Source organism: Desmodus rotundus, chromosome 7 (genome assembly GCF_022682495.2).
Source record: "Desmodus rotundus isolate HL8 chromosome 7, HLdesRot8A.1, whole genome shotgun sequence".
Classification (NCBI taxonomy): domain Eukaryota; kingdom Metazoa; phylum Chordata; class Mammalia; order Chiroptera; family Phyllostomidae; genus Desmodus; species Desmodus rotundus.
In genome coordinates this window covers 62,511,588-62,526,744 of record NC_071393.1, presented here as the reverse complement: position 1 = coordinate 62,526,744, position 15,157 = coordinate 62,511,588, and the positions used below count along the sequence as shown (strand labels likewise).

The 15,157-nt window shown below is 53.2% G+C and overlaps 4 protein-coding genes across 7 annotated transcripts in view; 3 read left to right on the top strand and 1 right to left on the bottom strand.

The window, feature by feature from the left end:
• NOP9 (NOP9 nucleolar protein) overlaps window positions 1-3,666 on the top strand; it is a 30,122-nt gene extending 26,456 nt beyond the window's left edge. For all 3 annotated transcript variants that reach the window (XM_045191887.2, XM_024556365.3, XM_024556360.4), the window contains exons 3-10: window positions 220-330; window positions 555-696; window positions 812-1,004; window positions 1,658-1,798; window positions 2,196-2,321; window positions 2,478-2,714; window positions 2,931-3,036; window positions 3,374-3,666. In XM_045191887.2, the coding sequence (XP_045047822.2) occupies window positions 220-330; window positions 555-696; window positions 812-1,004; window positions 1,658-1,798; window positions 2,196-2,321; window positions 2,478-2,714; window positions 2,931-3,036; window positions 3,374-3,531 (1,214 nt within the window). In that variant the 3' untranslated portion in view covers window positions 3,532-3,666. The remainder of the gene's footprint in view (window positions 1-219; window positions 331-554; window positions 697-811; window positions 1,005-1,657; window positions 1,799-2,195; window positions 2,322-2,477; window positions 2,715-2,930; window positions 3,037-3,373) is intronic.
• A 74-nt stretch (window positions 3,667-3,740) lies between these two features.
• CIDEB (cell death inducing DFFA like effector b) lies at window positions 3,741-6,674 on the bottom strand. Of its 2 annotated transcripts, none has more exons than XM_024555889.4 (5): window positions 6,516-6,674; window positions 6,058-6,202; window positions 4,757-4,906; window positions 4,336-4,526; window positions 3,741-4,175 (listed from the first exon to the last, which is right to left on the bottom strand). In XM_024555889.4, exons 1-5 carry the CDS (start codon window positions 6,554-6,556, stop codon window positions 4,043-4,045), a joined length of 660 nt encoding a protein of 219 aa, XP_024411657.1. In that variant the 5' UTR covers window positions 6,557-6,674; the 3' UTR covers window positions 3,741-4,042. The 2 variants fall into 2 exon arrangements, with proteins under 2 accessions (XP_024411657.1, XP_045047857.1); XM_045191922.3 differs by having other exon boundaries at window positions 6,058-6,166; window positions 6,516-6,673.
• A 1,401-nt stretch (window positions 6,675-8,075) lies between these two features.
• LTB4R2 (leukotriene B4 receptor 2) lies at window positions 8,076-9,824 on the top strand. Its single transcript, XM_053929006.2, has 2 exons — window positions 8,076-8,395; window positions 8,726-9,824. The coding sequence occupies exon 2, from the start codon at window positions 8,746-8,748 to the stop codon at window positions 9,820-9,822; it is 1,077 nt and encodes a 358-aa protein (XP_053784981.1). The 5' UTR covers window positions 8,076-8,395; window positions 8,726-8,745; the 3' UTR covers window positions 9,823-9,824.
• A 3,501-nt stretch (window positions 9,825-13,325) lies between these two features.
• On the top strand, window positions 13,326-14,667 carry LTB4R (leukotriene B4 receptor). Its single transcript, XM_024555871.3, has one exon. The coding sequence runs from the start codon at window positions 13,326-13,328 to the stop codon at window positions 14,373-14,375; it is 1,050 nt and encodes a 349-aa protein (XP_024411639.1). The 3' UTR covers window positions 14,376-14,667.
• The last annotated feature ends 490 nt before the right edge of the window (window positions 14,668-15,157 follow it).

The following is a 15,157-nucleotide window of genomic DNA, read 5'->3' as shown; positions in this document are numbered from 1 at the left end:
GACCTCTGCTCCCTTAGACTGTCCAGTGTGCATGAATCAAAATTAATACTTATTTTTTTGTCAGATTGGCAAAAAATATATTTTGGGGTATGCCACAGAATTTTGGTAATTACTTTGTGTTCCATGAGATGAAAAAGGTTGAAAATCTTCGGAATTCTTCTCCCTCCTGGATGGTGGTTTGTGATCTCACCACTGCACACATTCTTGATCTTCCTTCAGAAGCACGAAGGGCCCCAACCTGGGAATGTAAGCCAGCTGCTTTCAAGGTTCCTGAATCCTTCTTGAATTGTCTTCGAGACCTGAGCTCCTGCTTTCTGAAAGACATCACTGGTAAGGAAAGAAATAGGAGGAGGGCCTAGGATCTCCCTTTCTGGAGGTGATTATCTTCAACCAAGGCCCTTATTGAGATCAGTCTACTTTTCCAATCTGATCTGGCTTGGTGTTGCAAAGACTATAGACCTTTTGTCCGTGGTCCCTTGTACCTTGTTCGATGTTGTATGAGTCGTCTGGATTTTGGGAAAGTTGCTTTTATTATTTGTGTTCTTTTCCCACAGTGTTTATCACTGACAAGATCTCCAGCTTCTGCTTTCAAGTGGCCTTGCAGATCTTACACCACAAACTTCCCCAGTTTTGTGCCCACCTCTGTAATGCTGTGATTGACTATCTGAGTAACCGCAGTTCTTCAGCAGATGGCAGGTGTGGTCAGGGTTAATGAGGATTAACCAAGGCTGATGGGGCTATGTGAAGTGAATGAGGCGATGTAGGTCTTTTGGATGGAGTGGAGTTAAGACTACCTTCTTCTCACTTCCAGCCCCCTACTGCTATTCCTGCGGGATCGGACGAGCTCCAGACTCCTGGAGCAGGTGTTGCTGGTGTTGGAGCCCCCAAAGCTCCGGAGCCTTTTTGAAGATCACTTCCAAGGGCAGCTGCAGACCCTGGCTGCACATCCTATTGCCAACTTCCCTTTACAGCGTTTATTAGATGCCATCACTACCCCTGAGCTGGTGAGAGTCGGGAACTTACCTGGGTCTCCTTCTGTATGCTGTTGTTTTTATTTGTTCTTGTTCATTGGGCCCTATTTTATGGTGTGCCCCTCTCTGTATCTGATTGTGTGCTGGCTATTCCCCTTCAAAAGTTATTCTTGGGGGTTTCCCAGAGCTTAGGGTGAAGGTGCCTCCTACCCAGAAAAGATTTGCTTTGGCTTCACTCAAATGCCAATGCCAGCAGGAGACCGGCTTAATCCCAGTTAGCAGCCTGAGGTTCAGTGGTCCACCCAGACTGGTTACTTGGCTATAAATCAAATGAGCACTGGAGCTGTTGCCATAGCTTCTCCTTCCCTTTGCTGTTTAGTGCCAGGGCATGCTTCCCTGTGGTGTTGTGGGTTGGGAGTTAGGGTGGAAGGACAGGTTTGAGTCTAGTTCTCCTTTACCCTGAAAGTACGGTCATTTAAAGTCCCCTCTGCATGTGAGGCAGCTCCTCTAAGACCGCCCCCTTGTCCTGGACCTTTCTTATCCAGCCAAACCAAAGTCTTGATACTGGCAATGCTTTTACGTTTTATCTAGCATTTTTAGTTGTTTTTGGCAGAAGGATTTCTCTGAATAACTTAGCCCACAGTTACCAGAGTGCCAGGGATTCTTTATTTCATGTCTCCCTTTAGCTGTCCCCTGTGTTCGAGGAGCTGAGCCCTGCCCTAGAAGCGGTGCTGGCACAGGGTCGCCCAGGGGTAGTCATTGCCCTGGTGGGAGCCTGCCGCAGAGTTGGGACCCACCAAGCCCAGGTCCTGCAGCTGTTGTTAGAGGTGAGTGGGTGTTCCTGCAACCTATTTATGTCATCCCTTCAAATTCTGCCTCCTCAAACTTATCGAATCTTTAGTCATTGTATCTCTGGACCCAAGAGATTTAATGCCCAGGGAGTTCACAGGTAACAGCAGAGAATGAGGCCAAAGCCATCCCATAGCCCTTGAATGAAAATTGTTTCCCAGAACAAAGAGAGAAGTTTATTTAAGGACTAAATATTTACTGACCCCTGTTACATGTATACATTATGGGGGTACATTGGGGCAGATGAGACCCTGTCCTCATGTAGCTTACATTCTTGTGGGCACGGGCATTCTCACTACACATGAATTTTTTCCTTGTCTAGAAAGTCAGGGTTAAAGTCAGTTCTCAGTTTCATTGTTTTGTCTTCTCATCTAGGCATTCCACTGTGCAGAGCCCTCTTCTCGGCAAGTGGCCTGTGTGCCCCTGTTTGCCACTTTGATGGCTTATGAGGTGTACTATGGACTGGAGGAGGAGGAGGGGTCAGTGCCTGTGGAGCACCAGGTAAGGCAGGGCAGAGCCGTGACTGACTGGGGATCAGGCCCAGGGAGGCTTCGGAAGTCTATGACCACTGAGGTGAGGGTGGCGAGATCTCTGGCTTCCTCCAAGTGGAGGTGGCACTTTGGTAGCTGCCTCCTGATTTCCTGTCTCTGTCCTCAGGTTGAAATGGCCACAGCCCGTGCCCTGGGGGAAGTGACAGTCCTTGGATCTCTACTGCTTCAGCATCTGTTGCACTTCTCCACTCCTGGCCTTGTATTTCAAAGTCTGGGTGCCTTGACAGGACCACAACTTCTGACTCTGGCCCAAAGCCCTGCTGGTTCCCATGTGCTTGATGCTGTCCTGACCAGCCCTTCTGTGACGCGCAAGCAGCGCCGCAGTGTGCTCAAGATGCTAAAGGTTAGACTTCTGGCTTCTGCTTTGATTCTTCTCCCATTTTCCATTTAGAGAACATGAGCTTCCCCTAGGACTGTTCTTCAGAGTCAGGGAGGATATGCCTTTCCTAGACTCTTTAGACTCAGCCTCTATACTTCTGAAGCTTCATTCCCTCCTGCCCTCCCCAACACATTTTCACAGACTGCCTTATAGGGACCTACCTTACTTGTCTCAATACAGGGACAGTATGTGGCTTTAGCTTGCAGTCGCCATGGCAGCCGTGTGCTAGATGCCATCTGGGGTGGAGCAACCTTGGGGGCCCGGAAGGAAATTGCTGCTGAGCTGGGTGAGTACCAGCGTGTCTGTGACCTTTTCAGACTTTCTCTTTCCTTACTCCAAGTAGCTGGTTGGCTGGGGGGTGGATTTAAATTCAGAGACTTCAGTTCCAAAGGGTGGTCTTGGCCATGGTGCTTAGTAGTCTGCTCTCCCCTGCCCCTCTGCTGATGTGCAGCCCTGTGCTCCCACCCCTCCTCCCAGCTTGTTCTTTGGAGAGTGAGGGGTTAACTCCATCCCAAGGCAGGCCCAGGGTCCAGGGTAATGGAGGGACCTTCACTCCAAGTAGGGTCTCTTTGAGCATGGGTTCAGTACATTCTGGTACTGAAAATGAATGGTTCCCTTTGCAGGGGAGCGGGATCAGCAGCTGATAAAAGACCCTTTTGGCCACCATGTGGCACGAAATGTGGCCCTGACTACATTCCTGAAGCATCAAGAGGCTTGGGAACAGCATCAGGGAGCAGTGGCCAAGCGGAGGCGGATTTTGAACTCAATTCTTGAAGACTGAGGCCTCAGGATCTGGGAGTGGGTGTGGATGGGGGAGGAAGAAAGGAACTGTCTGTCTTGTCCCCTTACTAATTTAAATTGGCGTCATCAAAGACAAAAGTGTTATTGGTAAACATTTTTATATTTTTATTGGAAAGCCTTTGTTATTCTTGGGAAGGGTATGAAGAAATAGAGAATCTCAGACTAAAGTCCAAGACGGCTGCCTTCACTGCACTGGGAGCTCAGGGAGAGGAGCTGTACGAACATCTAGAGGTAGCAGCACTCAGGGTGTCATCACGATGCCTGGGACAAGCTTGTGGCCTTTCAGGGTAGGTGGGAGGCTGAGAAGATGGCTAGGAAGGGACAGCATTTATAGGCTAGCGGTGTAAGGCATTATGCTGATGGGGTCAGAGGACAGTGGGGAAACCAGGTGAGTTACCTAGTCTGCACTATCTGCAGGTCCCCAGGCTTAATGTCAGTCCCTACAGCTGTCTGTTGGAATGAGTCTAGGGGCAGAAGCTCCAAGCCCCTTCTCAGTAGGGATGAAGGCGACCTCGCTGCTGCCACTGCCCAGCCCCTTCTGCTACATGACGAAGAGTAGAGGAAATTCCCAGCAACACATGGCCCAGGCCCTGCAGCAGTGTGGAGGTCAATCGGAGGAGCTCCCTGAAGGGCAGAGACAAGAGGCAGTCAGATGGCCAGGAGGAAGTACAGAGCTGGGGGCTAAGGGCATGCAACAAGGGAGAGCTAATGGGTTGGGTAAATGCAGAAGGAATACGGGACTGCAGCTATAGGGATGGGGGAGTAAAACATGTTGGGTTCTGACCTGAGTACTTTCTTTGGGCCGAGTCCTTGAATGTCACAACTCATGGAGTAGAGCCCATAGAATGTGGCCTTGATGTTCAGGCTCCCAAAGAGGTCTCGAGGATTTTGCTTGTACATGTCAAAGGTGATGCGGGCGATGTCCTTTCTGTGCTTGGGCTTCTCCCAGCCCAGGCCATATGACAGCATCCCGCTCTGTAGGGCACCCCATGAGTGCAATGGACCCTCACCTACTGACAGCCATGGTTAATCCCCACCTGTAGTGGGACAGACCCACCCTTGCCTGGACTGTTAGTCCACGATAAGGTGTCCTTCATAAATCCTTACCTCTCTCGTCACCCCTGCCTCCCAGGGTTAGGCAAGAGGAGAGGCTTGGGAGAGACCTAGAGGATTGGTGGCTGATAGCCCCAGTTGGAGCCTCTCACCCTGCTGGGACTCCAGCTCTGCCCACGTTCCAGCACCATCAGGCACGTGTCATCCTCCAACAGCTGGAAGAAGTCTTCACTCTCCACAGCGGTCCCGTCCTCCTCCAGCACCAGGGTTAGCGCTCCACTCAGCAGCAGGGCCTCTAGTGCCTGCCCAGTGGTAAAGCAGGAGAAAATGGCAGAGCTTGTCCCCTGCCCCTCCCCCCTCCAGCTGCCCAGCATCCATGGGGTGGGCTGACACTGATATCCCAACTCTACTTCCTGGTGCTTTGCCATCCTTTCAGATGGCTCTGGGTCTCAGCTGTTCTTTCGCTGGGGGACCTTCACCAGGAGCCAACCTTTTTTTCCCCCTTTGCTCTGGTTTGCTTCTACCATGTCATTGTTACCTCCCCTGCTCTCCTCCAAGCCACTTCTGGTTTGGAACTGAAAAGCTGTCAAGGGCCCTGGCCGGGTGGCTCAGGTGGTTGGAGCACCATCCCCTACACCGAAAAGTTACAGGTTTGATCCCTGGCCAAGGCACACACCTGGGTTGTGGGTTCAATCCCCAGGGGTGTGTATGGCAGGCATGATGGATGTTTCTCACATTGATATTTCTCTCCCCCTCCTCTCTAAAATCAATGAACATATCCTCGGGTTAGGATTAAAAAAGAAAAAGAAAAAAGCTAGCTAGATTCTCTTGAAGTCCATCCTTTGGGAATGGGCACAGGCTGGGGGTGTAGGGCGTTATCCTGATGGGGCCTGAGGTGATGGAATCTCATCTCTCATGCCCCACCTTGCTCTCCCCCACGCTCCAGAGTTCTCCACAGCAGTTTTCAGTAATGACGACAGCCTTTTGAGTCTTCACTAGTGCCAGGTATCTATGTAGCAGTTTACATACATTATTCTCTTTTACTTTTTTCTAACCACCCAAGGAGGTATATTATTCCCTTTTTATAGTTGAAGAAATTGACGTTTTGATAGCATAAGTAACTTCCCAAGGTTTGACACTAGGAAGTGGCAGAATCAGGAGTTGAACTTAAATTGTTAGACAAGTCGCCATGCCATGCCATACTGACTTCTGAATCTGTCTCTCCAGCCCTCTATCTGCTCCTTCCCCTATCCCCAAAGGAAAGCCCACTCCTTGGGGAAAAAAATAGATTGACTCAAATGCAGCAGAGATCATTGCCCACCCCTCCTTTTAGCTGTCAGAGGGAAGGGCACTGTGCAACCTCAGCCCTTTCTGCCGGTCATTCCAGGTTCTCACTCTTCTTGAGCCCCTTGGCTGCCACTGGGATAGGAACCCAAGGGCCTGGCTCACTCACCTTGTCTAGCAGTTCCTGTTGGGTGGCAGCTGTCAGACCTTTCCGGGTGGTCCGCTTGTGATCACAGACACGGAAAGGTCGCTGGGGTGGTGAAGCTGAGGTCCAGACCCTATGGCCAAACTCAGAGCTCATATTGGATACTGATCTGGTAGTTTGGAAAAAAGGTCAGGAAGGAGTGAGGGGTTTGCTGAGTGTAATGGGGATGATGGGGGTGGGGTGGCCAGAGAGTTAGGGAGGGAGGGGTTTAGATTTTTAGATTAGAGTAGCCCAGTGAGAGGGAGAGACCCTGGAGTGGAGGTGGATGGTGGTGGTTTGGAAGCTGGACAAGCCCGCTGTGGAAAGTTGGAGTGGAGAGGGGAAGGGATACAGGTTCATGAGTTTCCTAGGGGCTGAATGGAGTTTTGTTGCCCTGCTTCTACCCCCAGAGTCAGAGAGTGGAGAGGAAGATGAGTAATCACCTGAGTAGGCCGCTGGGATTCAGGGCAGAGAGGTACTCCATGGTGGAGGGAAAGAGGTCCTGGGCTAGGTCGTTCTCCACTGTGCTGGGCTGAAGCGGTGATGATTTCTGTTACAGAGCTGGGACCTCAGCCCCAGTGAGGTGGAGGATGAGTCAAGCCCGGACTCTGGACCAGTAAGGAGGGCAAAGTCCAGGGGGAGGGAGAAGAGGAGGGGCCTAGATGGGGTCCTGTGGGGAAGATTAAAGTCCAGACTTGCCAGGCAAAAGCCAAAGAAACTTTCTGTGAGTCTGTCTCTGGTGGCAGCATGTGATGTGAGGGTAAATGGGAACTATGTGAGAGGATGGAATGTGACCTCTGGTGTTTTTCTTTATATGGAGGTAATGTCTAGGTATAGAAGCTGCATTATGTGATTTGTGCTGTACATGCTGCCACCTACTGAAACACCCATAAACTGCAGCTTTAGGAAAAATGGAGGCTGGATTGAGCTTGGGTTCAAGGGCAGGGCTTGGAGAAATGGTAGGCGAGGTAGTGAGTCTGGGTTGGGTGTGAGAAAAGGATGGGTCCTGATCCATGCATGATCCTGTCTGGGACTCTGGCCTTCCTGCTTTCCTGCTCTTTCCTTCCCGTCTAGAGGAAGCAGTTGGCTCAACGTATCTCCGGTTTAATTCTGCAGAACTGCCTACTTCAGCCACGCTGGATTAGTCGCTTTCCCTCTCGCCTTCCCCCTTTGGCCACTTACGGGGCATGAAGTTCATGTGAAAGGGGAAGTGGTCCTTTGATGACATCAGGACTTCAGGTGTCCCATCTCTGATCTCAGCTGCAGTTGTGATGGGCAGTTGTGTGGAAGCAATGAACTCCTCACGTGAGAGCAAGTTCCTCTGCTTTCCTGCCTAGAAGTCTTGTCTGAAGCTTTGGCGGTCCAGTCGGCGCCCTGACAAGGGCAGGCTACAGGCGTGTGTAACAGTGTCAATGACACCTCTTTCTGGAAGGCGTTTTCTGCATTCTTAGATGCCCCTGATGCCTACGGAAGGAACTCCATAACATTGTCCCTGGCTTTCCTCTTCCCTCTCTTGTCCTGCTCTCACTCCCGCTTCCGAAGCTGATCTCCCAAATGTAGGGTTACCTGTACCCACGCCCTTAACTTACACTCTGCTTTAGAGGGAACCCAAATGGAGATGATGTTAGTGTCCTGGTCCCAAGGAACCCTCGGTTCTGGTTGTTGACTGACACAGGTCTTTCCCCTCCCTTCAACTTTATCGATAAATTTACTAAGTCCTCTCAAATTTCTTCATTTCTAATCTCTGCCTGACCTCTCCACCCAGAGAAGACTTCTTTTCAGCAGGTCTTCCTTTGTTTCTGGTCTTGTATCCTGGTGCAGCCTAATAATGTGGTCTCTTCAAGGCTGTGTGCTATAACACCTCAGGCAGGTTATGCGCCCCTTACACCTCCATGCATTCCCCAATTCCCCCACAGATCTTAGCACCACGCTTTACACTGAAAGCTGTCATTGACAACCCAGTGAGAGACCTGAGGGTGGGATGACTGGGTTGGGAGACTTGGGGCCAGAGCTGGGGGATCAGGATTCAGCAATGTCTCTACTCATTCACTTTCATGACCAGGGAACCTCATCTGCACCCCTTCAGCTTTTCCTATTGCCTGGGAGGCAGTACCTTACATGCCTGGACGTGTTAGTGATGGGAAAGAGGAGGGTGAGGGAGGGGCCCCAAGAAAGGCCCCACCTTGTCCCTAGCCATTCTCGCCTCACCCACTGCAAACCTAACAGGCACAGGACGGGAGCAGGCACCTAGCCCATTGCTGCTTTGCCTTTCAGCCTCTGCAGGCCCTTTGCGGGGGCCCTCACGCTGCTAGCTCCCAGCTGGGTAAGTAGGTCTGCCCAAGTGCCCTTACTCCCCACTGCTCACTTTTGCCCTGAGGTGTAAAGAATGGGGCTGGACAAAGAAAGGTAGAGGAGTGGAGGTGCTGACAGCCTGAGAGTGAAGACTGGGTAGGTCGGCTGATTAAGAGCAGGGGATTTGGGTTCCAAGAAGTGTTTTCAGTTGGGGCTGGGGTCGCTGAGGAAGCCAAGGCTCCCAGAGAGAAGAGAGTCAGGCTGCAGAGAAGTGGGAGAAGGCACAGTTCCTTATCACCTGGCATCAGGGTTACCACAGGCTTTTACCCACCTCCTGAATGCTCTCTATGGCTCTTTCCAGCCCCCTGTAGGTGCAGAAGGATGATAGACTGCTACCGCCCCCCTGGGAACGAGACGCTGCTGAGCTCCCCGGCCTCACGGGCCACAGGCACCGTCTTCCTACTGCTGGCAGCGCTGCTGGGGCTACCCGGCAATGGTTTTGTAGTGTGGAGCTTGGTGGGTTGGCGGCCTGCTCGGGGGCGACCATTGGCGGCCACTCTCGTGCTGCACCTGGCACTGGCCGACGGTGCAGTGCTGCTGCTCACACCTCTTTTTGTGGCCTTCCTGGTGAGGCAGGCGTGGCCGCTGGGCCAGGCGGGCTGCAAGGTCGTGTACTACGTGTGCGCGCTCAGCATGTACGCCAGCGTCTTGCTCACCAGCCTGCTCAGCCTGCAGCGCTGCCTTGCCGTCACTCGCCCTTTCCTGGCGCCCCGGCTGCGTAGCCCGGCCCTGGCCCGCCACCTGCTGCTTGCCGTCTGGCTGACCGCTCTGTTGCTTGCTGTCCCAGCCGCCGTCTACCGCCACCTCTGGGGGGACAGCCTGTGCCAGCTGTGTCACCCGTCGCGGGCCCACACCGCCATCCACCTGAGCCTGGAGACTCTGACTGCTTTCGTACTGCCCTTCGGGCTGGTGCTCGGCTGCTACAGCGTGACACTGGCGCGACTGCGGGGCGCCCGCTGGGGCTCCGGGCGGCAGGGCACGCGGGTGGGCCGGCTGGTGAGCGCCATTGTGCTTGCCTTCGGTTTGCTCTGGGCCCCCTACCACGTGGTCAACGTTGTGCAGGCGGTGGCCGCGCTGGCTCCACCCGAAGGGGCCCTGGCGAAGCTGGGCGGCGCAGGCCAGGCAGCACGAGCTGGAACTACGGCTTTGGCCTTCTTCAGCTCCAGCATCAACCCGGTGCTCTACCTGTTCACTGCAGGGGATCTGCTGCCCCGCGCAGGCCCCAGCTTTCTCACGCGGCTCTTTGAGGGCTCCGGAGAGGCCCGAGGAGGCGGCCGCTCTAGGGAGGGGACCTTGGAGCTCCGAACTACCTCTCGACTCAAAGTGGTGGGGCAGGTTGGGGGCAATGGAGACCCGGGAGGCGGGGCAGCAAAGGAGAGTCAGGAGTGGGATCCTTGACACCAAATCCTGTTCTCCCTTCTCCCCTTCCATCACCCCTCACAACTCGGAGAACCACTCCTGAGCGTTTGGGAATCCTCTGACTAGTTTGGATCTGTCGGGGCAGGACTATTATGTGCCTGGGGCAGGCCCAGTTTTCCTCCAAACTGAGGGATTGCGTGGGGTGGGGGTTCATGTTAATGAATGTTGGGCATTTGCAGGCTGGCATGTGCCCACGTGCCGGCGCCGCTCACTTGTTGCCAGTACATGTTGTGAAAGACGTCGTGCAGCCATCACACCGTGGCTGAAGCGTGCTCTGCCCAGTGGTTCAGCATGCCTGGATTTCAGGGAGCCACCTGGTTTCCCTGCTGGGTCAGGCCAGGTCTGGGCAGGGCTAGCCTTCTGTGGCATCTTGACCTGTCCTTTCCGGCCCAGGTAGCCTGGTCCCTCAGGCTAGCCCATATAACCACTCTGTAAATAAAGGGAGAAAGGAAGGAAAGGTGTGTGCGCTTAGACGTGGGGCGGGGATGGGATCCATCCTCTGGGGTCTGGAAGAGCCAAGTGGGAGGAAGCTGGCTCTGGAAGGTGAAAGTCAGTTTATGGAGTTTGAAAGGGAAGTTTTCTGTCTGTCTGTAATGTGTTTGGCCCAGTGAGGGAGGGGCCCTGGAGGTCTGAGACTCATCCTCCTCTCGGAGTCCAACTCTCCCCTCAAAGGTTGCCCAACTCAAAAGGGAGCCCAGGAGCAGGCACTCACTCTCCCAGAGGGTGTCTGCAGTTGGAGATGAGAGGAATATGAGGAATGGTGTGGATATTTGGAGGACAGAAAGAACTTCTCAGGGAGGGGCCACCTATCCTTTCTCCTTTTTCTCTCTGCCAAGTGTTGGCTCCTCCCGAGCCTGCTAGCTATTCCTTACCCGCCCTCTCCAATACTTCCCCACCCCCATCTTTTGGAATCTTTTTACATCTAGGCCTCAAAACTATTCTGGATCCTGACGCTTTTGAGTTTGGGGAGGCAAGATGGGGTTCCTTTTAGGGGATATTCCTGTGTACACACATGTGGTCACTAGGGTGACCAACTCAACCTGGTTGGCCCAGGAATTTCTCAGTTTTAGCAGTGGATGTCTCTTATTCCAGTCCCTTCAGTCTCTGGCAAACCTAGATGTTGGTTATCTGAGTTCTGGTCAATCTGACCACTACCCCAGGTTCTGCTTTAATGACTGTTCACACCATCTAGGCAGAGGCCAAGAGAGAGCAAAAGAAACCCAGTTTGCAGGGTCAGGGTCACACCAGGGACACCAAAATGGGTTGGGAGTGGAGCTTTGGACTTGGAGGAGGTATGCTTAGAGTGTCTAGCCTGGGGTGGAGGAAGAAAGGCCACTGACAGAGATGTATGTGGGGAGCAGCTTGGGAGAGGAAGAGAGACAGTTAAGCTTGTGTCAGAAGGAAGGGGCCTCTGATGGACCCCAGAGCTTTGAGTCAGAAGCTTCTGTACTGATACATGGACTGCAGAGGCTTCTTCCTGTCTTCACGCACTGGGGGAGAGGATCACCAACTTCCTCTGTTACATATTCCCTGTCTCGCAGATGGTGATCTGTGGTCAGAAAGCCCTTTCTCAACCCTGCCTGCTTGCTGTGGTTTCAGACCATTTCTTTTCATCATATCCTCTGCCTGATAGCTACTGGGTGAACTCTGCTTTGGCTTTTCTCAAAGCAGAAAAAGTGGCAGGCACTATTACTCTCTGAAAATTTCCCCCAGAGTGGGAGAGTTGGAAGGGAAGCAGGAGATCAGACTGAAGGAAAGACTTTCCAGCTCTTAGCTCCTGCAGGAGAGTTCAAGAAAAGGAGGAAAGGGAAGAGTGATCCCTTTGTGGGGCTGTTTCCCTTTCCACAGCTATGGTTTCCCCTCTTGGCAGGGGAGGCATGAAGAATCACTGCCCCCATCCCCTCATTCCTGTTCCCCATGCTCAGCCTCTACTTCCTATGTGTGTTGAAGGTGGGACTGGAAGGTGGGGCTATGGGAAGGCAGGAAAAAGGTGGTGCTGACCTCCTTGCCTAGTGCCCAGATCTTAAATCTGAACTCAAGGCTGTCAGGGTAGCCACATGGGCAAATACAAGGCAAGTGGTTGGGGGAAGGGGAGGAAATTGACATTCTGTGTGATAGTAAGGAGACCCTTTGGACTTTGGCTTCTACCAAGAGAAGGGAAAATTGATTAACTTAGAATGGAACCAGCCCTTTTAAATGAGGGGAGGGCCTGGGTTGCTAGAAGATGGACTTCTCCCCCCAACTCCACTCATACTTGAACCCAAGCCAAGGATAACTTGCTGACCTCTTTAAGTCATTTCATCACCCAAACCTCGAACCTAACCGCAGTTGTAACCTACATTTACTATTAATCTAAAAATCTACTTGCTCACACAAAATATACTCAACATTCTACCCTCTCAATCTGAGCCCATTTCCTCTCTCTGGCTTCCCTCCCTCCTCCTCCCATATGACACAGTTTGTTACTATGTTCAATTATCTAGTCTAGACCTGCATATGAGGCCACACCCCAGCCTACTCCTACACCCTTTTCTCTCTCACTGCCCCTTTTAGGGCTCTTCTCATCTGGTCCCTCCCCTGAGGGTCCTCCTCCCTGCTGGCCTCTTCGGAGCACAAAGAATATCCCTCCTTCTAGTGAAGGGAGGGGGTAGGAGTTTCAGCCCCACCCTCAAGATGCATCTTCCCCCTCCCCTTCGCTGAGGTACTTCCTCTCTGGCTGACTTAGCTGACAGCATCCAGACCTGCAGCCAGACCCCCAGCACTGAGACAGAGCTGGGGATAGGCAATACCATTCTGCGCTGTCCCTGGGATTGGCACCAGCTTCCAACCAGTGCCCAGCAAAGCCTGTGAGTAAGGATCCTGGGAGTAGAGGAGGTGCTGGGGGGGGGCGGGGTGCAGCCACGAGAGAAGGTACAACGGAATTTCTGAAGAGAGCCTGACCTAAGGTAAGAGGACTTGGGAGGATTTGTACTTCTTTCCATGAACTCCTTCCCATCCCTGTTACTCCTGGTGGAACTTGGGCATCTCTGGGGAGAGTGGGTAGGGAATTGGAGGACATTAGTGAGACCGAGGGGGCTAAGGACCTGGCAAGGGACAGAGAGGCGTTAGCCTTTTGAGAGGTGCAACATCGGTAAGGAAGTCCCCTCACCCCTAGTTTGGCTCTGGGTTTGAGGGTCTCCTGAGGAAAAGAGGCTGAAAGGCTCTGGAAATGCTACTGCTACTGCTACCGTGTATTTTGCAATTGGGTCTACGCGCAGGAAGGGGCCCTGTGGCCCAGTTAGGAAATTACTCTTTCTTCTCAGCCAGATCCCCTAAGACAGGCCAATTGGCAGTGATGAGGGCAGTGCATTGCAAAGGTGCATCTGATGTTGCTGATTTGGAGAAAGACTAAGAGGGTTCAGGCTGTGTGTGTCCAGGGTGCCAGGAAACCCTTGAACCCCTACCCTCATGTGCATGTCCACCTTAACCTCCAGATCCTGGTGATGGCCACGAACACTACATCTCCTGCAGGACCTTCCTCACAAGGCATCATGTTCATCTCTCTGCTGGCTATCATTCTACTGTCAGTAGCTCTGGTTGTGGGGCTCCCTGGCAACAGTTTTGTGGTGTGGAGCATCCTCGTAAAGATGCGAAAGCGCTCTGTCACTGCCTTGTTGGTGCTGAACTTGGCCCTGGCTGACTTGGCTGTATTGCTCACTGCCCCCTTTTTCCTCCACTCCCTGGCCCAAGGCACTTGGATTTTTGGAGTGGTTGGCTGCCGCCTGTTCTACTATGTTTGTGGAGTCAGCATGTATGCCAGCGTTCTGCTTATCGCGGCCATGAGCCTGGACCGCTCATTGGCGGTGGCCCTCCCCTTTGTGTCCCAGAAGCTGCGCACCAAGGCATTTGCCCGGCGGTTGCTGGCAGGCATCTGGGTGGTATCATTTCTGCTGGCCACGCCTGTCATCATATACCGCAGTGTGGAACGGAAAGACAGGAGCCTGGTCTGCTTCCCGGTATACTCCAGCAAAAGTCACATGGCCTTCCATCTGCTCTTCGAGGCCATCACCGGCTTCCTGCTGCCCTTCCTGGCCGTGGTGGCCAGCTACTCAGACATCGGACGCAGGCTGCGGGCCCGGCGCTTCCACCGCAGCCGGCGCACGGGTCGCCTAGTGGCGCTCATCATCCTGGCCTTCGCTACTTTCTGGCTGCCCTATCACTTAGTGAACCTGGCTGAGGCTGGCCGCGCGCTGGCTGGCAAGGAGGCAGGGGTGGGGTCCGTGGGACAGCGGCTTCGCCTGGCCCGCTATGTGCTCATCGCGCTGGCCTTCCTGAGCAGCAGCGTGAACCCCCTGCTGTATGCATGCGCAGGAGGCGGCCTTCTTCGTTCAGCCGGTGTGGGCTTCATCGCCAAGCTGTTGGAAGCCACCGGCTCTGAAGCGTCTAGCACCCGACGTGGGGTCACCCTGGGCCAGACAGTGAGGGGCGTTCCCACCCCTCCTGAGCCTAACCCAGCTGAGAGTCTCACTGTCTCCACGGAGCCTCTCCAGTGAAGTGAACTGAACCAGGCCTGGAGAGTGGTGGTGGAAGAACACTTGCTTTCCTCCTGGTGGAATGCCCCCATGCTGGCCTGACCCAATTCTGCAAATCGTGTGGAGGTGGAGAGGAAGAAGAGGGAGGGGAGAGATGAGTAAAGGCAGAGTGAGATCCTGGCTCCCCTGGGCAGCTTCGCAATTAAAACTGAAGTCTGAAACTGGGTTAACCCTGTGTGTGTGGCATGTGCATTATGGGGAATTAGGGTGCTGCTGGGTGTGTCTTAATGGGGGTCCATCTCCATAGTTGAGAGGCACATCCTTTAGTTTCCCATGATTTTCAATTTTTGAAGGGACACAAAGGCAGACATAGAAATCAACTCCCTCTCCCACATTCTGAGACAGGTGGCTTGCGGATCATATTTAGAACACAGGTTTGCAGATTCCTGAAGGAGCGGACCAGGGAAGACCACCCACGTGGGCTCCTCACTCCAGACTCCTTGACTCATCTGACTTTCTGAGAAAATGTAGCACTGCTCTGGGACCTCTACCCTGAAGCCAATGATAGTTATCATTGTTACCATGACTCCAGCTTCCTGCCCTTGACCTTCTTCCTCTCAGTGGTAGGTTTCTAAGGGACTGGCTTTCTTCCCTTAAGGGGAAGGCCCCCCCATCTCCCAAAGAGGCCTCACTTGAGAACCAAGTCAGCAGATCCTGTCCCCTAGAATTGACATCTAGCCAGGCCCCGCAAACACACTCTGGCACAGGGTGAGGCTGAGGGTACTCTGTGACTGTGGTCACGC

Coding starts and splice junctions, on each gene's coding strand:
- CIDEB (XM_024555889.4), bottom strand. CDS start 6,556: ATGGAGTACCTCTCTGCCCTGAATCCCAGCGGCCTACTCAG. Junction 6,203..6,515: donor AATCCCAGCGGCCTACTCAG/GTGATTACTCAT, acceptor CCAAACTACCAG/ATCAGTATCCAATATGAGCT. Junction 4,176..4,335: donor GGCCCAAAGAAAGTACTCAG/GTCAGAACCCAA, acceptor TCTGCCCTTCAG/GGAGCTCCTCCGATTGACCT.
- LTB4R2 (XM_053929006.2), top strand. CDS start 8,746: ATGATAGACTGCTACCGCCCCCCTGGGAACGAGACGCTGCTGAGCTCC.
- LTB4R (XM_024555871.3), top strand. CDS start 13,326: ATGGCCACGAACACTACATCTCCTGCAGGACCTTCCTCACAAGGCATC.